Source organism: Platalea leucorodia (assembly GCF_965183815.1).
Source record: "Platalea leucorodia genome assembly, chromosome: 5".
NCBI lineage: Eukaryota > Metazoa > Chordata > Aves > Pelecaniformes > Threskiornithidae > Platalea > Platalea leucorodia.
This window is the reverse complement of record NC_138827.1, coordinates 61455361-61469992: the sequence shown is the minus strand read 5'-3', so window position 1 is coordinate 61469992 and position 14632 is coordinate 61455361. Positions and strand designations below refer to the sequence as shown.

The 14632-nt window shown below is 39.6% G+C and overlaps 1 protein-coding gene across 2 annotated transcripts; it reads right to left on the bottom strand.

The window, feature by feature from the left end:
* Window positions 1-2037: 2037 nt before the first annotated feature.
* Window positions 2038-14108, bottom strand: COPS8 (COP9 signalosome subunit 8). 2 transcript variants are annotated; one of them, XM_082313176.1, is made up of 9 exons: window positions 13933-14021; window positions 12164-12331; window positions 10964-11034; window positions 9363-9411; window positions 7261-7393; window positions 6182-6289; window positions 5646-5708; window positions 4438-4479; window positions 2038-3481 (listed from the first exon to the last, which is right to left on the bottom strand). In XM_082313176.1, coding segments are annotated over exons 3-9 (477 nt in total). In that variant the 5' UTR covers window positions 10966-11034; window positions 12164-12331; window positions 13933-14021; the 3' UTR covers window positions 2038-3401. The 2 variants fall into 2 exon arrangements, with proteins under 2 accessions (XP_082169302.1, XP_082169301.1); XM_082313175.1 differs by lacking the exon at window positions 12164-12331 and having other exon boundaries at window positions 13933-14108.
* Between the last annotated feature and the right edge of the window lie 524 nt (window positions 14109-14632).

Below are 14632 nucleotides of genomic sequence, written 5' to 3'. Positions count from 1 at the left end.
AGCTCATCTTATATCTTTGCTTGCTAGGTTAACCACAGCTCCATGGACAGACTTCTCACTACATTTCAGAGACTGGTTAAGTCATCTTCATCTAATTAGAGAAACTATGCTATACAGTAACATCTGTCTCTCTACCTAGTAACCCTCTGCTGACATGGAAAAGCTGCATTTGTCTTCAGCCATTAAATCCAATCATGAATTTCATTAGCAACCAATCATGACAATGTATCATATAGTCTCCAAAGAACCACAATAAACTTACCACTGGATGTAAATTTCCTATTTATAGGTACTGTGAACTAGTTGCAGGATAAAATCATTCACTAGTTTTAAGAACAGTAAAAGTAAAAATTTGACTTTATTAGCTCAATACATGCTGAGCAAGTCCATTAAAGGTCTCATGACAGTTATCAACATCCCTCAAAGCCATTTGTTTTAAGCTGTATCATTGGTAGTAGATTAAGACCTATTCCAGTGTTACTTCAGATTAACATCCATAAAGCAACTTGTGCAATTTGTCTTTCCAGACACAAAACAAAGTATTCCATTGGCCTGTAATCTCCTACTTCTCCAACATTTAATACCTCTAGCTCCTTTACCAAGACTTAAAACTTAGCCTGCTCCTCACCTGCCCATTTAAAACCAGAAAACCAAGATGAGTGACTAGACAGTGGAATTGGGTAGCGGTTAGTAAAAAGGAGAAATAGTAAAAATACATAGAAGAAGAGGATTCAGGGAAGTGTTGTTTGGTTCTGTAGGGAGCTTCAAATCTACTTTTTCTACAAAGGATCAACAAATGTGGATTAAGTGGTCTACTTCATATACAACAGATTTTTCCAAAACTACACAAACTAGTAGACTAAAGGGGAAAGGACTGGCTACGGGCAAGTAGCAGGTAGTCAGTTTTCATAGTGGAGGAGGCCACCATAAATCGCTCTAATACCTGTTATGTTCAACATTGATAGAAGTTCTTAGGTTAGCAAGGCAACAATGCCAACATTATAAAGTTAAAGTCAAAAGCAAGCCTGATCATGAAGACCAGAAGTGTCTTATAATACTGAAATTTCATCTACTGTTTCACTGCCCATTTGTTATCCATGCATGCATGGCACTAACCAGAGGGGAAAACCCTCAACAAGGACATGCAATGCTGTACACCAACCTAGTTATTACTGTTGATGAAAGATCCTGAAGTCATTGTCATTACTACACTAAGAATGAGGCAGTGGTCAACAGATGTTAGAACAGAGCCAATCTCAGAAAGGATCAGGAACAAACAGAAAATATTCTGCTGTTGTTACAAGCCATGCTATGTCCAGTACATGACTAGTAAAAGTGGCAACAAGCAGCCCATCTGAAAAAGGATATTTGTGAACCAGAAATCATGATAAAGGGCAATGAGGATGAAAAAGATCTGAAATAGCTTGGATTCCAAAGAAGAACAAAAAAAAGCACAGCTGGGAGCACAGTACTCAAGGCAAGTTAGGAGTTAATGCCATAACCAAAGCTAAAAGCCAGCTTAAATTTTAAAGTAGACCAGATAATATCTCAAAATTATGAACTTGTTAGAACTGGACAGAGAAGAGTCAAACTGACCACATTTGAGAGAGATTTGATACTAGATTTGAGATACACAGATTACCAGTGTCCACATTGCTCTTCTCCCATTACCATTTATTAACTGCAAGTCATTAGTAATCCTTTCATCATGTCTAATTTTCATTGCTGCAAGCAGGGTTGTTCTTGTGTGTTACAAACTACAGAGTCACACAACACATACACAGAAAGGGAAATTTTCACGTAGCTCTTCAAGCACTTCACACCTTTGAATACTTTAAGACATCTGAAGGGTACCAGTGGTTTTAATACAAAGCCATACCATTGCTGCACACAAAGCTGTTCAAAATACCTGTCCAGGCATAATATATTGCACTAATCTTTAACTAGCTCTACCCAAATTAGACCAGTAAGAGTTCATTAAAAACCAGCCAAACCAGAACTGTACCATAAGGAAAATTAAAAATCAAGTACACAAGGTCAGTGTAAACATGTTCTTTAATATCACTGAAGATAAAATTCAGAAATCCAAGTCTTAGGTGAGTTTCAAATAAATAATCACTTTGAGTAAGTGTTTACATATAAAGGGAGCTCTCAAAGCAGCAGTGCACAGTTTATAATTCCTCCCTGCTAACACATCCCCCAACAAGAGAATGTACAGTAGGTAGTGCACACTGGAAAAAACAATCAGAACATACAGCACACTTGCCATCTTTGATGAAACCACTGAATATGATGTTGAAAAGGGGGGAGAAGCAAATGAAGGCATGCACTGCCCTTTAAAGCACCACTATCTTCCCATAGCCTTTTTACCAGCATAATACAAATAAGAAGCCTGGGAATACAAGTCATCTTTCTGCTTCTAAAATCCACTCTCAACTCAAAGATTAACATAGCAGTGCTCTGATACAGAAAATGTATTCCTCAAACTGACATTGCAGCATAACATATCATCCCCATCCGAATTGGTCTCTACTCAGGGACACCTACTCTAATTTTTAAATTCCTCTCTAATAACTGCAGAGGTCATCCAGAAAGGTTAAAGGCAGGTAAGAGCTGTTGTTTCTTGTAGATCCTGGCCCAGTGTACTGAAAAGAACCAAGACACGACAGGCCTCAAGAAGGTGTATGGTTACCCAGCAAAATATCTGGTGTCCTACAAATAAAGCCTTTCAAAAGTAAAAATTCTTCCTCGAAGTTAAGATTTGCCTTTCTTAAATGACTCCAATTATTCTGCTGTAAAAATATGCTCAATGTAAAATTTCTCACATAAAAACAAGAAGATTTAACAATCCAGAAAGACCAACAAGAAAAAAGATCAATCATAAATATGCCACAAATATACTTGCAAAACAGTTACTGTAAATTGCTTTCTTCTTCAAGTTACTGTTTCATCAAAATATTTTCTCTCTGCAGATATGTGTAGGGCAGTCTTCCACTCTTTGTACTTTAGTTCAACATACAATTGATCTGTGGTAAGCACTGCAGGACTCACCATAGAAGCACATAACCTACTAGCATAAATTCCTCTACGAAATTAACCTGCTTCATTACTCTTTCTTCTTCATTTTAATATACCTGCCTCTCTGCTGTGAGTCAATAAAAAACCTTACTATGTAATACTGCTGTGTACCTACTGAATAAATATTACAGAGTTAAAGGATTGTTTCAGTTGCTAGCTTGGCTTTTGGCAAAACACAAATTGGGATAACATACGCTGTATACTTCACACATTTGAGTAGGGGATGCTGCAACATTTAACAGAAAAAATAAAATCAATCTTAGATTTCTAGAACTGTCAGCACACAGGATTCCCAAGTTGTTCTAAATACAGGAGCAGGGAAATCAATTTTCAAGGAAAGCCACATAGTCAGTCAATCTGGCCAACTGCTGTTCATTTGGAATTGGTGGAACTGGAGCAGGTTCTACAAAGATAAAACAAATGCATCATTAATGAAATTAAGAAAGCAAATCCATCTGCAATACCATCCATCACAACAGTAAAGAAAAAATGAAATGCATCAGACTGTTAAATAGTCTTATGGGAGCATATCTTAACTGTAGCTCCTACCTATACAGCTTTAGCTGACATTACTTTTCTGTGATCTGCAACATTAAGTAGTCCAAGGGTTACTAACAGCAAAGATAGCTGTAACAGGTTCCAGTTGTCAGCAGTCTCCAAATTTTTTTTTTTTTTTTTTTTTTGCATATACTGAGGTCTGAATAATGAAGACTGACAGTACTTCCACTTGACAAAAAAGCTCCTGGAGCTCTGCAGTTGCTCCTTTGCTTACAAGTTGCCATACTGAAGATAACAAATAAATCAACTAGGTTATCTGACTAACAAAACACATCAAAGTCCTGCATGGGTTGCAGGAGAACGCAGTGCACATGCAGATCCTTATATAAATGCCAGCTAACCTGAAATTACAGTTTAACAATAGGTTGGAAGACAAGTTCAATCTATAGTTGAGCTCTGAGGAAAACCAGATTGTTTTCTTCTACAGGGAAGACTTTAGAAGTCCCACATCACACAAAAGCAACAAAAGGTACTCAGAGTTGCTTTATGAGCAAATTGCCTGGAAGTCAGATGTTTTCACCAAAATCCTTTTTGTTTTACAGGGGCTGCCTACCCCTGCTTTGGGATCAGCTCCCTTCTTCAGCTATGGAAGTAGGAATCTCCTTAAAATGTGAGAGGAAGAGAAGACAGAAGACAGCACCTGATTGGGATTTGTTCAGGTTTTTTTTTTTTGAGGGAGGAATGACAACATTCATTTGTTTAGGACCTAATTCCTATTTTGTGGTGCTGGTGAAATTGTGTTTATATTAGTCATGCAAGTTTTAGAAACACGCAAGTAGATTACATATAAACAGGAAGTACCTGATGAAGGAATAAATCTGTTAAAGGAAGCTTCCAACACACCTGAAGAAAAACACAATAGAAGTTACCCCAGTGGACCAATTTTAAACAGTTCTATACATCAAGCCAAAACTCAATAAAAAGGTAATTAAAATTAAGCCTGTTCATTTACTTGTTTTACTTCATAGCTAAAAAAGCAGAATACCCAAGGCTTAGCTGGTTAGACACACAGCTTCAATACAAATGACAACTTCCTGCCTCTTTCTTTTGCCTCTGAAATAGTTCTGGCGCTCACTTTTGGAAAAAGAACCACATGTAAGTAACTCTCAGTACTTGTAAGCACTGCATATTTCACAATGAGTTCATGAAAAAAACTGATCACATACAAAAGCTCAGGGCTCTGGTTGGTTATGTTCCCCGAGTGATAAACGTTAACACCTTGCCTGGCACATATTTATCATGTTCTGGGCTCTGAACACCTGACAATGCTGCCCATGCAACAATATTTTTTTCTTAGCTGAATAGATTTTGCCCTTTTAGATATGCTATGCTTTGGCTCCTTCCAGAGCTGCACGATGCAGTTTAATAGCAGTCATTTCATCTCTGCCTTCACAGCTTAAAATTTATTTTTGCCTTAGCCAGCCACAGATAATTCTTTAGCAAAAAAAACCAAGTATTTTTCCAGGCTGAGCTTTGCAAGAACAGATATTTGTTAACAACATCATGACAGTGAGGAAAAGATCCAATAGAGTAAGTTTTAAAAAGCAAAGGAAATTATACCAACAACTTGAGCTCCTCAGAACACAAAGACCCACTAGATCCCTGCCCAAAGAAGTTCTACTACTTCTGAAAAAATCTCAGGTTCAAAATGGTATATTTTTTACTCATCTTTATTAGATTAAGACATGTCATTTGAGGTCATCCAACTTATGTTCCACTGAGTCAGAGCCAGCAGCAGAGGAGGAGCAGGAGAAATCACAGCATATCCTGTCTGCTTTTGTTTAAAGAAGTTAATTTGAGGATGTAGTTTAATCCAAACTACTTGTAACCCCAAACCAAACCCACTACTCTGTACTTCTTACATTTTATAAACATTCCATGCTTTACAGTGGCATAAGCCCCCATAAAAATATCTAAAAGAATATTGTGCAAAATTTTAATTAAAAACTAACACCTCATTACTAGAAAATGCTAAACTCATTGTCTAATGAAGTAACAGCTCCACCTACCTGGCTTTTTAGGCATTACCATACGAGTTGAAAAGTCTGCTTGCCAGCCCTGCTCTAATACACCTGAAAAGGCATTTTTACATTTGTAAGAACAAATATCTTATATAATTACTAGAAATGCAAAATAAAGATGCACATTAAGACCAGTAGAAAAGCAACTCAGTACACTGCCTATATGCCTCAACTCTAAGACATATTTCTTGTAAGCATTTAGATATTTAGTTTGACAAATAAGCTCATGGAAGTAATAACAGCACACAAAACTAGGTTAATCCACTACCTTCAGTCTTCTCTCATTGCTGAATTGCTTTAACACTTCCACATGTAGAAGGGGAGGATAACCAATGGCAACTAGTGGCAAATAATAAAAAACCAAACACTTATCCAGAACCAAGACATTTTTTCTCTATTCACTGCCCCATCACTTCTCTTTATAACAGTCTCAGAATTTGTATATGTTTCTATTTACCATCACTTACAGCTCTCTGATCTCAATCATCTGTAGAAAAACTGTTCAGTGAATAAATGCAAAGTACCTTTCACAGCTTCTTCCACAGGAAGCCCAACAAAGGCTGCAAAATCATCCGCAACTATTGAGGTATATGCCTGAGAAACCAGTCCAAAGGCTCGTCTCCTAGTTGCATCTAAGAAGATATGAACACTATAAGCAGACAGTAGACTAATCCCCGTAACTAGGAAATCTGAGAAAATTTGTCCAATTTGAATACATTTGGAAAACCACTACACCCCTTAAAGCTAGCACTTCAGAAGTTCCCTGCTCCCTTCCCACAATTCACTGAAGTACCACAGTCAGCAGCCAGAGACAACAGCTTGCTCTATACCAGGACAAACCCCCTCAGAGACCACATTTAAATTCCAAATGCAGTTTGCAGTATCTGGGGTACTACCACTAGTATGTAAACCAATTTAGGAAACTGCTTCCAATGGCATTCTCCATTTGCTTGTGTGTCAAATAGTTCAGAATCAGAAAAAGAAATCATGAAAAAAGCAATTAGTCAAACTATCCATGCCTTTTTAACTCCATCTGCTTTGATACCAAGGCATCTGCAAATCAGTCATTTCTACAGCTGCAGAGAATTTGTTATTGCAAAATACCTTGGAAGGCTTTTTAGCAGTGTGTACTGCCCTCTAGTAGTAAGACTTTGCATGTTACTGTTGCAGTCTGTAAATAAAACATTTGACTAAAGCCACATTTAAAAGAAAAACCTTTTCATAAGGTTCTGAAATGCCAAGCCAAGTTCCCTAGATTACTGGTTAAAAGTCTGATAAAACTGGATAACTAATGGTCATTTTGCTATTCCAGAACAAAACATATGGTGTATGAAATTCCAATATGAAAGAATACACAATCACATACAATCCTAATTAATCCTAATTAATAAAAACATTTCAGTTTGTTTCTACAAGTTTTTGTAATGAGCTTTTTATTTACATCTGATACCTAAAATCATTTAAGTAAAACCTACAAAAACTTGGCAACAACGTTCCTGACCATTTCTGATTTTTCATAATAAGCAGTCATTTGTCTACTTGTCTGTTTGTGTTTGAGCACACAGAAATAATTCCATGCTACCTCCAGGAGTTCAATTTGTACCTCTAAGTGCTTCCATGATTGGTTGAATAGTCTCAGACCACTGATGTGCACTGATTGTTGCATAGATTCCTGGAAAGTCTCTCTGCCAGATTCTTTGTCCTACTGACCAAACTGCACCAAGTTCAGCATTTGCCTGTTGTGACAAAAAAACCCAGTTAATTCAGAATGGTGTATTCTCTACAGTGACCATTCTGTACAAACCCATTTCCATTCCCCTCCTTTTCCCATTGCAAGGGTATATCACACTACCTGTAATGAACAGACAAGCATTGGGAAATCTTGTTCCAGCAGGTATCACTGCTGCAAGTTCCCTGATCCATCCTCTCCCAAAACTTTATCACCTACATATGCAAAGTCTGCCCACATGTCAGTTATACCAATCCAGGTGGACATACCAGCTAAAACAATCATGGAGGGTAGTCTGCATGCTAGCTACTGACTGGAGTTGCAAAAAGACAGGCACAGCTTATTTTCTGCTTAGAGGGATGCTTGCCTCTTCAGGAAAAGCTTTCTAAAGTGCTGAGGCTGTTTGCACAGTGAAGGCGATTTTCAACTTGAAATTTCATCGTGCAATCTTGACAATGGGTCATGTTTAATATGGTGCCATACTCACTACAACTGCTCTCCCACTACTGGTTTTAAGGGCTACTTCTACTGTGTTACACATCATCATTTGGTCAACTGGACTCTAGAACAGCCTATCAGAATAGCAATCAAACACCAAACCAGGTAATAAAGTAATATTTTCAATTATAAGGAGAACCAATTTATTTCTGAAGTTGACTCATACTAATTTATTACCTGACTCAAGTAGTAGGAGATTCATTAACACACACACTTAAGAAAATACTATGCTTTCAGCTGTAACCTTCCCAAATTCATGCAATGAGTTTTCCCCAAGAACGGTGCTTCACGTGAAATGCAAGTTACACCAAAAAAGCCAAATTATTCACAGAATATTGCTGTGCAACCAATACAGCAGACTTCAGAGAAAGGCCAAGTAAAATTTGGTTCAGATGACTATTGACTCAACCAATATAACTATTTTTTTCTTGAAAGAAAATTATTTCAGAACCACCTGACAGGTCCCATCTTGACTGTGAGGCTTCTTAATACAGGACTACAGAACACTTGTTTCCTTGTAAAATATGACAGAATCATAGAATGCCTTGGGATGGAAGGCACCTTTAAAGGCCATCTAGTCCATCCTCCCTGCAACTGGCAGGGACATGTACAACTAAGTCAGGTTGCTCAGAGCCCCATCCAGCCTGGCCTTGAATGTTGCCAAGGATGGGGCATCTATCACCTCTCTGGGCAACCCGTTCGAGTGTTTCACCACCCTCATCATAAAACATTTCTTCCTTACATCTAGTCTGGATCTACGCTTTTTTAGTTTAAAGCCATTAACCCTTGTCCTATCGCTACTGGCCCTGTGAAAAAGTCTGTCCCCATCTTTCTTATAAGCCCCCTTTAAGTATCGAAAGGCTGCAATAAGGTCTCCCCACAGCCTTCTCTTCTCCAGGCTGAACCCCAGCTCTTTCAGCCTTTCCTCAGAGTAGAGGTGTTCCATCCCTCTGATCATTTTTGTGGCCCTAGTTAGATCTCAAACTAATAACCTAACAACAGTAAAGTCTGGAAGCATTTCTTGTATTATATTTAGCTAAATCCTTAAAATGCATCTTTGATCCAAATGCAGTGCAAAACAAGTGCCTTCAGAAAGTTAATCAATTTGATGATGCAACTTATCTGAAGTCACTTTTCACTACACAAGGTATCCTGGACCCTCTGGTGGAATGCAGCCCCATCCCAGAGTCAGATCCATTGCTTTCCTCCAGCTGACTACCCTTTATCACAAGGCTTTCTACTAAAAAGTCTACAGATTTACAAAATTCTATTGCACCAGATTATTTGTTAAGGAAAAGAGGTAGCAGATGAACAACTAGGAGATCTTAAAGAGTAACATGCCATCTGTTGGGCAAGCAGTTCACAGCACAGAACTGAGCCCAAGGCTACTCAAACAAAATCCTTGGGCGGGGAAGTCATTATTTGCAAGCTTACATCTAACTGTTTTAGTATCAAATGGCATTTTACAAAGTACTTACAGATTTGATAGCGGGAGGGATTCTTTTCCAAAGATATCGTGCGTTATTCCTAAAAAAATTAGGTTAAAAATACTTCTCAGTAACCAAATGTTTGCTACAAGGAGATACCAAAAGGTTTGTTTTCAGATGCTACAATTAACAGTGTCAGTGCTTTAAAATATTCCTTCTATGCCTACTGAAGTAGAAAAACAAAGTTACACTCAAGTAGATAACGTGACTGCCATAATAGAACAAATAGTTCATTAACTGCCTCATTTAACACCAGTTTAGAAAAGGTTTTTCATTTATCTACCCTAGGCAGCATTTCACAGAAGTTAGTTTTGCAGTTTTATTTTTAGAATATCTGCATCTTTGATGAACACATGTACAAATAGTAACTTTTCATAGTGTCAGTACTCATTTAGACCAGTGGTCTCCAAACTTTGATCATGCACTTCTAGCAGAAAAACATTTTTGAGCATGCACCCCCAGTATATTCATATGTATTTATAAATTATACACACGTTATTACTGTGTTAATATATTATGTACCTTATAAAGCATACAAATAGAAGTTAAAAAGGATGAAATAAACACCATTTAAAAATATTTTTATTTCACTTATTAATAGTACAAAAATACTTTCTTCATGTGCCCACACCCCACTTTCCATACCAAAGATTTAGACTGTTTTGTGCATGTTCTTACCAACCCAGCTTTGTCACATACATTCTGGAGATTTGCACGTATTGAAATATTTAGTCATTGACCAAACTGAAATGGTTACAAATTCTCAGAAAGATTTAAAATGCAAAACAGAGAAAAAGACTCACTGCTTTTCATTAAAGCACAATTCTAAACCTCCCAATTCTAAAACTTCAAATTCATTTGAACCAAGGTTATCCGCATTAAACCCAATACTCAGTATCAGCATTCAGGGAATTTGCCCTGAAAGAATATACATCCACAATGCAAGAAAACACTCAAATCTTTGAATCCCCACACCAATGCTTACTTTAGCTTGATAATCAAACATGGCAGTATCATTTATTCTGCCTGAATAAATAATCAGTAATTTCTCAATAAAACCCTAAACATAGCAAATCAAGTTCACATAGGGAGATGGTAGTAATCCACCAGATTGAATTCAAAGGATTACTGCTTCATGCAGACTTAGCTCATTCAAGCCAACAGTATCCCTCATTTTTAACATGGACAGTTTAGTGTTATCCTGCTGTAACTAGACACAACACAACTAGAGAAACATGCAATCTTACTCAAATGCAGCCTTGAAAAAGCTACAAATCCAAACATAGAAGTGTTCAACACTTTCCAAAGGAGCCAATTTCACTATTTAAAGAACTTCTTTCCTAAAGTCAATCTGTTTCCCTACAGTTCAAAAGAGTCGGCAAGAGCAAGCAAAGGAGAATCATTTTCCTGACAGAGCAAGGGCTGAAAGAGACTTAATTCCATTAATGTTTTTGGTTTTTTTTAAAAACACAGCACTGCCTACATGGATTTTTTTAGTCCCACAACTAATTACTAATATTCTGGCAACTGCAGCTCAAGCTAATAGTGACAAATTCAGTATCTGAAGTTAAAGATTAATACAAGTCACTTACATGTCATTATGCAACAGGTATAAAGCTAGAAGTTGGCCATAAACAAGGGGTGTTGCAATTCCTCCAGGTGCCTAAAAAACAAATACAAATAATTTGGTTACATATTTTAAGAACAAGATATCTTACAAAATACACCAAGTAGCCCAGTTTAACAAAATCTGAACATTCCAAGACAATTGATGTTTTTCACACCACATAATAGTTCTGGAGAAATTGCCAGAGCTACAATCTTATAGCAATTCAATTGTACCATGCAATGAAGAGTTAACTTACACATGCCAGAAGCTTTTCTTAGAAAACTTAGCTTGTTCTCCTGCATGAATAAACTAAGGTTACATCTTTCTAATGATCTAGCTTATGCTCATGAAAGTGGCAACCATCTCACTTCACGGTTCCACACAAACAGCTGTTTTTAGGCACTCACGATTTCATCTATCTTGAGCTGAAGTTCAGTTCAATTCAGGACACTCCACCAGAGCAAAGTTTTTTTTTGCTCACTTGAACTGCTCTTCTCACAAAGCTAAACTAAGCTTTGACACTTACCACATTTCAGCAGACCTCACAAATCATACAAGTAGAAAAAATGAATTAGAATAAAGTTATAAAATTTTGAAAGTCTATAATAATTTAAAAGCTGAAAAGATTTCCAATAAGGTTTTAGCAATTTATCAAAGGGTAGTGCAGCAAGCACTCACAGGAAGCCAATTATGCAGCTATTTGATTTAATTACATGCATGATTTATAGTCTCATCTAAGCCAAAATCAGGTGATTAGCTGTGTTGTGGAGCAGATACCATCGTCCCCAGTCATTCTTATGCTGTTTCCAGGGCTCATCACCCACATACAAATACAACAGTTTCTGCAACTGTTCCTTGGATTATGGCCAGTAAAACAAAGCCAGGTCAATTAACACCACCTGTTTGAACTGTATAAGTTCAGCTTTGGTGTTTCTCTGTACTAAAAAGAGAATTCATTAGTTTCTCTGCCAGAAGACTAGCAGAACAGAAGGGAAAGCGAACTACCACCAGAACATCCAGATTTACAATATACAGTCTTTCTGAAGGAAGCTCTGTGGCTGCCACTAGCCTGCAAAAAAAATCAGCCTACATATCAACTCATGATCTGAAACACAAAGGCTGTCAGCAGATATTAGTGTGCCCACAAGAATCTTGATGGAAACACGCACAGCAAATAACTTACCAGCTTTGTCAAAACATTTGAGAACAAGTTGCCAGGGGTGCATCTTCTGCCATTTACTCTAGGAAGCTCTGCTGACAGATACAGCAGAAACCTTGAGCAGAGGGCAGTCTAAGTTCAGTGGCTTTGTAACAGCTCCCAGGGACCCATCGAGGTCCAACACCACATGCTCTGCAGCAGAGAAGTGAGGAGGGTGTGTTGAACTTCCTCAGATGGCTGCAGACGCAAAACCCAAGCCTTGCTGGGCTCCATCCCTGTCCCTCAGAACTCAGTCTGACACAACCCTCTCACCCCTCCGCAGAGGCCAAAAAGGCAGCCAAAGACATTACAAGTCAGGTTCAAACAGATTGCCCAAAACAAGTATCAACCACTGTTTTGAAGCTTGTTAATCTGAATGAGGAATAAAAAGGTAACTCTATTTATAGAAAGACATCCCCTAATGGGAAACCATTCAGTGACTGTTAACACATGTTGTGGTTTCATAACCCTAACTGTATCCCTCTACCCACGCTTCCCTAATACACACCTTAGCAATAAGTGCTGTACACATGTGCTCCTCTGAAGGATGGGAATACACCTTCAAAGCAAGTATGAAACAGCTCCCAGCAGGAAGGGCTAACCACACTCAACTCTCCCACACAGTACAAGGGCACTCTTCTGCTTCTCTATGCTCACATGGCCATCACTTGAGGGAGCAGGTAGCTCATATTTTCAGCACAACCATCTCCCTCCAGCTCCATAACACTCTTCTGCAGAACTCCAGGCATACCAAGACACTGCAGCACCATGCTGAGAACATGAGAAGCACCTGGGCTCAGCACAGAAGTAGTGCACAGAAACATTAACTGAAGCTTGATGATGCACACCATAAATAGGGACCCCTTCCATTTAAGGATTATATTTTCCACTGCAAAGGTATATGGTTTGTCAACACCAAAGTTTTGCTGTGGCAAGTAATCACACGCTGGAACAGCTCTCTCTCTTCAATTGCTAGGGCAGCAAGATCTAAAAATCAGAAAATTGAAAGTTTTTCCTTCTTTCAAATGGCTACCGCGGGATGCATGAGTTTCACATTTAGAAAAGCACTGGAAACTGCAAGACAAGAAACCATCTATGGATATCACCCAGAAAGAGCTTTTAGCATTAACATGGTGCCACTTGGATTTACCATAGCCTGGGGTCTGGCACACTAACAGTGCACACAGACTTGAAAACTCATCAAGCAACAGAATTTAAAACAGCACAGAGGAAGCTTCCCTTGTGAGCTCCTCTAACAAGTGCACCATTGATTTAAAAGTAATTCAGTGCCCCGCTCCTCTTTTCAGCACCTTATTTTTTCAACCATACAAGACACGTGGGGACATATGAACTTCCCTCTCTCTCACACACTCCTCCAAAGACCCTAACATTTATACTAAAATGCACTCATTTATTTGTCTGTAGCTTCACAAGTTTCTGAGAAGCATTTTGGCGGGCTTTTGCACCAGCGGTAAGTTTAAAGACTGAAACCTCACCAGCCTCACAAAAACAGACACAGAGGCAGAGAGCCACGAATATCCTTCCTTGCAGGGCCGGATTAGGCCCTCAAAACAGCACTTTCCGGCAACAGTCCCTGACCCACACCGCCCCCCGCAGCGGCTGGAAACGCTTGTGCCCAAACTCACCGGCACTGCGGAGCGGCACCGAGCCCCGAAGGCTGGCCGGAGCACACGGGGCCTCGGCCATGCCCCCGCCGCCCCCGTCCCAGTAGCGTGCCCCCCGCCCCGCGGTACCTCAAGCTCCTGGGTCTCGCACTGCTCCAGGAGCTTCTTGAAGCTGAAGGAGTTCTCTGCCATCACCGCCACAGGCATCTTCCCCTCACGGCGCCCCGCCGCCGCCAGCCAGAACCACCTCCCCTCAGGAGGCGGCCGCGCCTTGACGCCACTTCCGTCCCGAGCAGCACGCACTTCCGCCGGCCGCCTAAGGCACGCAAGCCCCTCTAGCCCCGCTTTCTTATGCTCTGGAGGACTCCGGGGCGGGGATCCAGAGCGTCCTGAGCGGGGGGGGCGTGGCCAAGGCTCGGAGGCGTGGCGGGGCAGGGGGCGGGGTCACGAGCGGGGCGGGGCCGGGGCGGGGCCGAGGCGCACGTGTGCCAGACCCGCGGTTTTTAAGGAGCAGGTAGATTATACCTTTTTTACCCCCATTATTTGTGTGTGTTTGTGTCTAATAAAGAGATTTGTGTTTAGGTTTTTGTATGTATATCTCGCATGTTACGTGATGTGTAAGACATAGACGCTACCTCCTTTATTACACATTACATATACGAAATAATATAGCATCTATATGTGTACCTATATTCTATAAAATAGCATATGTGCCAGAATAGCACACAATATGCTAAAATGGCACATAACAGCATACGTGCTATTTTATAGGCAGGACCACCCCTCCGCCGTGGCCTTTCTGTGGCTCCGGTTCCCATCCTCAGCAAGG

Excerpts from the sequence above, each read along its gene's own strand:
- COPS8 (XM_082313175.1), bottom strand. The coding sequence starts at position 14,010 with ATGCCTGTGGCGGTGATGGCAGAGAACTCCTTCAGCTTCAAGAAGCTC. Across the intron at positions 7,394-9,362 it reads TCCCTCCCGCTATCAAATCT|GCAAATGCTGAACTTGGTGC; the intron begins GTAAGTACTTTG and ends TTGTCACAACAG. Across the intron at positions 6,290-7,260 it reads AATCATGGAAGCACTTAGAG|ATGCAACTAGGAGACGAGCC; the intron begins GTACAAATTGAA and ends ATATCTTCTTAG.